The sequence below is a fragment of the Gastrolobium bilobum genome, unplaced genomic scaffold (assembly GCF_033153095.1).
Source record: "Gastrolobium bilobum isolate Gb01-03AN ecotype WA unplaced genomic scaffold, APGP_CSIRO_Gbil_v1 utg11358, whole genome shotgun sequence".
Classification (NCBI taxonomy): domain Eukaryota; kingdom Viridiplantae; phylum Streptophyta; class Magnoliopsida; order Fabales; family Fabaceae; genus Gastrolobium; species Gastrolobium bilobum.
Genome location: NW_026895225.1, coordinates 106,887 through 116,146, shown reverse-complemented (window position 1 = coordinate 116,146; position 9,260 = coordinate 106,887). Strand labels below are relative to the sequence as shown.

At 37.1% G+C, this 9,260-nt stretch overlaps 1 protein-coding gene across 1 annotated transcript; it reads right to left on the bottom strand.

The window, feature by feature from the left end:
• Positions 1-4,091: 4,091 nt before the first annotated feature.
• On the bottom strand, positions 4,092-9,054 carry LOC133300564 (potassium transporter 4). Its single transcript, XM_061500128.1, has 9 exons — positions 8,876-9,054; positions 8,134-8,374; positions 7,792-8,037; positions 7,589-7,639; positions 7,224-7,484; positions 6,981-7,033; positions 6,467-6,581; positions 6,122-6,376; positions 4,092-5,368 (listed from the first exon to the last, which is right to left on the bottom strand). Exons 1-9 carry the CDS (start codon positions 8,918-8,920, stop codon positions 4,281-4,283), a joined length of 2,355 nt encoding a protein of 784 aa, XP_061356112.1. The 5' UTR covers positions 8,921-9,054; the 3' UTR covers positions 4,092-4,280.
• Positions 9,055-9,260: the final 206 nt, after the last annotated feature.

Below are 9,260 nucleotides of genomic sequence, written 5' to 3'. Positions count from 1 at the left end.
CCTGGTTTAATCGACTAAAAAATGTAGTCGATTAAACCAGTAGAGGTTGATCGATTAAATCACTAGTTTTGGCACCCCATTCTGTTTTCCTCTGAATTTTTTGACTTGATTGTGATTGTACACTCATGGTGTGTCTTAGTATGACTTGGGGAACACAATTTGTGATACAAAAAACCAACGTGGTCGTTCTATTCCCTAAATGTGCACGTATTGATTGCAAACGTTGTTTTAGGCTCCCCGAAACCAGTAGAGGTTGATCGATTAAATCACTAGTTTTGGCACCCCATTCTGTTTTCCTCTGAATTTTTTGACTTGATTGTGATTGTACACTCATGGTGTGTCTTAGTATGACTTGGGGAACACAATTTGTGATACAAAAAACCAACGTGGCCGTTCTATTCCCTAAATGTGCACGTATTGATTGCAAACGTTGTTTTAGGCTCCCCGAAACTTGGTGAATTCATTTTACACACATATTAGTGATTGTTCTGAGTTGCTATGGACATTTTTGACCTATTGTGCTATGGTTTGAACCAAAGTGATCAAGTTAGTGGAAAAGTACCATTCAAGGCATTTGGTAAACATTGAAAGGGCATAAATAATGACAAATAATTCCGATAACGAAATAACAACTTCATTACATGAAATAGTTCAGCTCCTAAACCTAATACATCAAATAGGATATAAAGGCAATTACATAACAATAAATCAACCCTAAACATGAACTAAAAAACATAAACCCTAAATCTAATTCTCCTCCTCCTCGGTCTCTGTCTCCTCGTCATCCTCATCTGACACATGAGCCCACTCCCCTGCATCCTCTACACTAAGCAACCCCACCGTGTAGTGAATGTTTTGCCCACATGCGATATCAGGCCTCATGGCCTCCTCCACGGCATCACCTCGGGAATATCCAGGAAGTGTTACGCTGCTATCTACGTCATACTCCACAGTCTGCGAAGAATCAAAGTCATAGCCCAGTATCTCCAACCATACCAGAGCCGTCATGATGATGTCCACCCCGCAGACCCTCGACCTCAACTCACCCTGTATGTAGCCGAGGTTATGGTAGAAGGCCCGCACCATCAGCTCTGAATACGGACACAACATCTCAGCCAAAACCCTAAGATGTGCTGCCTCCAACAACTCCACAATGTGAAATCCCTCCGCGTTAAAAAATGTTGTATCCAATGATTTCGGAGGACATAAGGGTCGGTTCACATGGTCACGTACAAATGCATCATGAACCGAGGGGTCATCCTCAAACAAGTATCCAAATGGGAGGTCGACAGTAGCAGGCTCTTCGTCTTGTGGCCTTGACGAAGACGGCCGGTCTTGTCGTTGCTTCGTGCGTCTCTCACTTTCATTCCAGCTTGATCTTCTACGGCCAGCCATTTTAACAAGCGTACCTACAATGCAAGTGGAAACAATATCAATAACTCGGACAATAACAATATCAAAAATCATTGGATACCATCACAATATCAAAAAAATTCAAAAATCAATATCAAAATCAAAACCCTAACCCTAACATAAAACAGAAACCCTAACCCTAACCCTACCCCTAACATAAAAACATAAACACTTACCCTACCCCTACCATAAAACAGAAACCCTAACCCTAACATAAAACAGAAACCCTAACTCTAACCCTAACATCAAAATCAACTCCCTAACCCTAACATAAAGCCATAAAAACTCAAACAACGTTCTACCATAAAACAGAAAAAAAAAACAACAGAAACAATATCATGTATAGGAGAAAAAAAAAACCAAAACTTAAAACACAATGCAAGTGGCAAAATGTTACCTACAATGTTATTTTCACAAGGTGGATAGTTTTGAATTGCAATCGGACGACCAGGGGGAGGGGATTCGGTCGGCTCTTGAAGAGGTGGTATTTTGGGGGCTGTTAATCGACTAGAGTTTGAAAATAAGCCCCTTTGCGAAATGGTTTTTTTTTTTTAAAAAACTGTTCCTGTGCAATTTAATCGACTAAATAAGCATTTTTAGTCGATTAAATCTCCCCGAAATTTAATCGATCAAGATGGTGTTGTAGTCGATTAAATTTCGGGATTCATATTTCCTGTATTTTGTCAATTTAGTCGACTACATCTTCACCTTAATCGTCTAAATGGGGGCAGGATGATTGATAGTTCTAGAGAAGGGGCAAATTGGTTATTAATTAATTAATGAGGGGCAAAAGGCCCAAATTATTGCTATAAAACATATGCAACAATATTAAATATTATGTATTTTTATTTTTCATCTTAGTACATAAATACATGAATAATAACAAAGCCAGATGAATACATGCCAAAAGGTCATATAATTCAGGTTTAATGTTTCTCGTATTGTAGTAGATAAATTACATACATAAAAATGTATGTGGTCCATGTGAAGCCATATGAGAAAAAGAGACAAAGAGAAAATATAGGCCACATACACTTTTATATGTATGTAAAAGATAAATTTATCTTAACATGAAATATATTACACCCTATAACTCAACTGGCAAAATGCAAAACTACCAACCTTGCAATAAAAAAAGCCATCTCACACACACAATACCAATGGCCAATATGTCAATTATATCACCATGAATAAGGGCACAAAATGTATGGCACAAAAAATACATACTGTTGCGATACCACAATAGCAAATTAGCAATTACGATCGCTGTTTAATGATAATACATTAAATGTTATATCAACACACTATGCACAACAGGATAACAAAAAAATTGAACGCTATAGTAACCGCGTCTCGGATTAATTGCAGTTAAGTGCATAAAATAACAATTAATGTTGATTACAATTAAATGCTAAAAGCCAAAAAGATCATAAATCATAGATGTTCTTAATTAAAGCAGCACCCAACCTTATAATCAGTGGCAATTACACGATAGATAAAAGCACCATGACAAAGGTGGAAAGGACGAAAGGAGACACGATATTCAAATTTAATATTACAATAACTAGCTAAAATGATAGAATGCATGTTTCTTAAATTTAGGTTGTGGGATCTAATCCTGCAGTAGATGAATTTACTCCCATTGCTATGCCTTTGGTTGCTCTTCCGAACTTAATTTTATTGTGTTTTTTGTTTTTTTGTTTTGAACAACTATTTTATTGTGTTTTTAAACTCTTACTCTTGTTACTTAGATGATGCATGAATAATTGCTGAACTTGTTGGATTAGTGGGATACCATGGACCAATTTTTGACTTATCTTCTATAGCCATAACTATCTAAAGATAAAGAGAGACTAAATCTTCCCTTACTATCTGAATAGAGAGAAAATTCCAACAAATAGCTTCTAAGGACTGAGTTGCCATAGCATCTATCTTGAAATAAATGACCACCTAACAAGACATTGACGGAAATTCAAACCCACACGTTAAAGAGTTCAGAGGCGTACAAAATATATTTGATCTAATCTGCATTGTCAAAATATCTAGGGACTTAGAATTGGTGCAAACTTAATATTCTAATAAAATTCGCGTGTTCACCAAAAATGCACTGTGGGTGTGTTTGGTACAGGAGAAATTTTTTGGTGACCGGGAATCATGATTAATGAGAATTCAGTAGAAATTGAGTTTACTTGGAATCTTACGAAAGATGTGTTTGGTTCGCCAAAATATTACCGGGAATACTGGGTAAAAATTATTGATTCCATATTTGGTTTAGAACGAAATATGACTTGGAATATGAGGTTATTTTACAAAAATAACCCCAAACTATTTTTACTTTTGTAATTGATAGATTGGGTCTAGATTTTTATGTGTATTGGGGTATTTTGTCTTAAAATTTATTATTGTGCTTTCCCTTTACTTGGTATTCTGATTGGTATTCCGAATTACCATATTATTTTTGGTAATCTGAATAGTGACTTTTCTTTATAAATCAAATTACCGGTAATCCTTGGATATCCGGGAATCGTAATTTATTCCTTCTACCAAACGTGGTAATTACATTTACCAAAGAAGGATTACCGGTAATCCTTTCCAAAAACTTGAACCAAACACCCCCTATGTGTACACGGAAAAGAAGAAAGCGAAAAGAAAACAGTGGGACGCGGAAGTAAGAAGGGAAATATTTCTGATATCTAAATAATCTTCTAACACGAAATTATTACAACTAAGTTATGTAATTACACATTGGGAGAGAGCTGCGAAAGCAAAAATAAAAGTAGCCTAAGAGAGGCTCCGTTACACTCACTTTCCTACGACTGAGGTCATAGTTACCTTCAACCAGGATAAGTTGTAAATTACACCAAGAACTAGACATAATATATCATTCCAACTTCGATAAGACTGATGTGAGGAATGTTAAGAGCTACAGCTGGACCCCTGCAATTCTTCCGTAAAAATGAGTACCCAATATCAATGACGAGCTTTTTCAAGAATGAGGACGATTTCCTTGCCTTCACGTATGAGTGCCCCATTATATATGCAACTCCGGCTTCCTTAGCTTGAATTAAATCCAAAAGCTCTTCTCTAACAGCAGGATCCATACCAGGATTGTTAGGTAGCTGAAATCTTACTCGCCGCCTTGTAACTTGTGGATTTTCATCATCATAAACCGATTGCAAACTTCGTAGGGTTACAGATCTGCTGCTAGGGATGGAGATGTCCACGCCAGTATCCTCATGCTCAGAAACTACTAAGCTTGAAGTAGATTCTAGGTTTTTAGTACTTATAACAGCCATCCTCCCATCAAGTGAAGAAGCTTCAGAACTTGAGAACTGTGGTTCCACTGCTTCCATTTGGATAAATTCTGCTATACTCTGTATGAGATGGTTCTCAAAGTCACCATCATCCCTTTGAAAGTCCTTGTACCCATATCTGACAATGCACCTATACATGCGATATGGTCTAGGGCAAACTCGCCCAATAAGGAAACGTTCTTCAGGTGAGACATATGGAACAGGAACTGATTTTACACAAACAAAAACCAACACCTTGTGAAATGCAGGAAGATTTGTTACAAAATGGGAAAATATTGCAGGTACTCCTGTTGCCAGTTCTGAGTATATGAGACCTATCCCTGGGACACGGACAATGCCAAGGCTTGGGCCCAAACCCAGTAACCATTTCAATGACACTTTGTTGTGCAGATCATAGCTATACTTCCTACGAGTACCATAATGCCATACATACATAACAATCATGAAGATGAAGGATAAGACAAGAGGAACCCATCCTCCCTGAGGCACTTTGATGAATGCTGCTGATAGATATACGCCCTCTATCACCCAAAAGAATAAAAGAAAAACTAAAGCAATGAAGACGCTTTTTTGCCAGACAAAGATTGCCACTAGTGTCATCAGAAATGTAGTCACAAACATAACCGTCATACAAGCGAGTCCTGGAAACCAAATCACCAAAAACAATTAACTACAATATGACTAATAAAGCGCACACAAGTTCTGATGCAAGTCAAAGAAACCCATTCCTTGCTGCCTTTATTCTAACACTCAAACATATCATGTGCCACAAGCAACTTTGGCAGCCCCAATACTGCATATCTTTTGTTCTTTTTTGGGTAAACTTAATGCATGTTCATTATCTCATGTCTAAATTGGAAAAATGCTCAGATTGAAAGCAAAAGCACTTGTAAGTTTGTGAGCATATCAATGCTAAACTAACATTCAAACTGCCATTTCTTCATAAAAATCTTAGCAGAAAAAACCAGATTTTAAGTTAAATTTTCCTAGCGAACTAGCACAAGCATAAACTGGAATACATGACCAAACTAGGAGACATGATGACATGAACATTAAGAACTAGGGATACTATCTTTGTGATGCTATTAAGATATTCTACCTTAAAACTAAGTTCCCCCCTCTCTCTTCTCTCCTATCATTGCTATTACATCCACAAGCTAATAACTGAGCATATGAAGCATCTATTATGGCCTTTGACCAATTTTAACTATCAATCCAACTACAAAATTGGAGGGAATCAAAGCACTCAAGCAAGTGAACACTCAATTGGCACCAGAGTGCAACTTCACAATGTTGCCAATCGTAGAACATATGACTAGACATTATAAGAGAAACAAAATAACATGACAGATGGCCTAGGTTTTCTGCGATGGAAGAGAGGGGTGGGGAATTACCATAAGCATTTCCAATCATGGTTGTGTCCCGAAATCCAATGGTTATAGCAAGAGTTAGAATCATAAGTATCCAGTTTATTTCTGGGATGTAGATCTGTCCATATATATGTTTTGAGGTGTGCACAACTTTGACTCGTGGAAAGCAACCAAGAGCATGACACTGCTTGATGATGGAAAAAGTTGCAGTTATAACAGCTTGACTCCCAACAATAGCAGCAAGGGTTGCAATAACAAAAACAGGCCAAAACACAGGTCCTGCAGAGGACAAGCAATAACAACCACGGATTACATTAATTTACAAAACAGTGGCTGCAGTATTTATAAGTCAGTGTCGGATTAACTAACCAGGTATTGAGTCATAAAAACTGTTATTAACAGAGTTGATGTTTTTAGACAAGAAAGCAGCTTGGCCCATGTACTGTACCACCAAACAAGGGTATATAACAAATGCAAATGCGAGCTGCAAAAGGAAGAAAAATATTAAGAAATCTCTCACTTGTACACCAAACAATGCATGATAATCACTAGTGCAGTAGATGTACAGTAATTATTCTTACTTCCCTATAGAAAAGTAGCTGTTTCTAAAACTAAGATCAATTTAATGATGTCAAAACTATAGAGAAAAAGATGTAAAAGACAGAAAAGAGAAATAACACTTTGAATAATTGTGTGGTGCTGTCATAATGTGATAGAACAAAACACTAACCAAATACTCCTTATTTATACTAGTATTTTACTACTGTATTACAACTAGTACACGCCCAGCCCAACAAGACTACTAACATAATCCGACACCTAAAACAACAAGAATCTTCATATTCTATAACAGATTCATGAAATTCAGTCAAGCTAAGCTCACCCTTATTGATGAAGCAGTAAAATGGCCAAGATCTGCAAACATAGCTTCAGTTCCTGGTGAGGAAAAACAAGAATCAGCAGTTAGTGAAGTCTAGCCTCTGAATTCTTAAAATCACAGCTTCTAGTAAGTCAAAGCTCAACTAAATTTATAAAGTAAATGGAATTATGGAACATCCTGCGTAATATCCCAATAAACTTATAATACATGTCAAGTAACTGTTATGAAGGTATAGAACTAGTGTACCAGTGATACAGAGAAGTATCCCTCCAAGAGAAATCCAACCTTCTTTACCAGTCTTGACAAAGAAATTGATGATATAGTATGGCGATATAGCACGGACTATTTTTGGATTCCAATGAATTGTATTATACAGCCCAACAGAAAATATCGATACAAGCCAGATGATTACAATCGGTGCAAACATAAATGCTACTTTGTGAGTGCCACAATGTTGGAGAGCAAACAGTCCAACCAATATGACACAGGCAAGCAGGACAAGTTCACCTGTAAACAACATGGAACTGCTATGGTAATCTAATATTTAGGCCCTCAGCATTGGACAAGGAATGATAAGAACTGCACAAGAGAAAAAAAGAGATTTTGCTTACCATCAGTTAATTTTTTTTCTGTAACTTGTAATCCCGATACGGATGCTAGAACTGCAAGGCAAGCATAAGGGTAATAGTTAATTTCTAATTAGAAGCAAGACAATCTTCATATAAACAAACCAAAAGTGTTGTGCACTGATATACTAAGGGTAATTTGTACCAGAATATCATACTAACAAATTTTAATTACATGGGTACCTTACCTGAAATTGCTGGAGTAAGCACACCATCACCAATGACCATGCAGGCACCAAACAATACCACAACAAGGAGAGCTGTTCTTAACCTTTTATGCTTTTCCAGAAACCTCTTCAGTGGAGAAGAGGCTACAGGCTGTGATGAGGGGCCATATTTATAGGATGACAACTCCTCATCAGCTGCCTGTTGATTGGGGAGTAAATTAAACTTGGCATGCCTGCAGAGCAGCGAATAAAGAGCAAATGTTCCACCTGATGACAGTCTATCATAATCAGATTATACAGTTCATAACCTTTCTACAAGAAAAGAATTTAAAAGAAAGAGAAAAAAAAAAGTCATCGGAATACCTTCACCGTTGTCATCAGCACTCAATAGGATGAATACGTATTTAAGCAATGGTATCAATGTAAGGGTCCAAAAAATCAATGAAAACGTGCCAAATATAGTTTCTTCATCATGGTGATTCTGTAACTTTCCTCTGAATGTGCTTGTAAAGACATAGAGAGGTGAAGTGCTCAGATCTCCATACACTACACCAAAACTCTGATATGCTAATAACAGATTCCTAGAGAGATTCACCCAGGACAACTGCAAAGCACCAAAGAAATAATTCAACTATTGAATTCTAATGATTCGAGTAAACATAAAACTAGGAAAACGAACCAGCGACCAATATCATCGAAAAAGTTGCATATCAGAACCAAACAAAGAAGAAAGAAATTCAATAAAACGATATATGAAACACAAAAAATAATAAATGAATAAATAATAAAATAAACTCGATCATAACTTGAAATTAAACACTTCAACGAATTGTTGAAGCTGATTTGAGTATTACAGTGGCGAATCATAGCAGATGCAGAACACTGTTCCAACGCGTTGACAAGGAATACGAACATAGAAGAACTAAAACATGCTTATACAGCAAAAACAGATAGTGATTGAATTCAAATCAGTTAAAACTGAATCAAAACAAGGAGAATCGTATCAAGTAGCAGTAGCGCAAGAACTTCAGACTTGATTACAGTTCACTAGTTTTGGATTGATCGAAAACACTGTTAAAGCGAGTATGTTAGAAAGAACCCTAACCTGAGAAGGATTCCGAGAAGTCGAAACTCCAGATTCCGGTTCCATGCTAGAGAGAGCGAGAGAGAGAGTGAAAACAAACAAAACCGTAGCGGATATTCTCTCACACGAGTCAAGAGTTAGTTCAGTTCAGTGCTTTCATTTCATTACAGGTTCCATTTCGATTATTCGATTATTATATAGTGAAATGCATAATCCCACTGAACCAACCCAATCACATCCAATCCTCGTTCATTTCCCAACGTGCCCGGCTCAGCTCGCGTTCAGTTAACGCGACAAGGTCTGCGCGTGTGGTTGGATGGTTGTTTTTGTCTTGGCTCCTGCCTGGCGCCCCTACCATCCCGCAAAATGGCCAAATAAATGTAATGGTCGAGTTATTTTTTTTTTT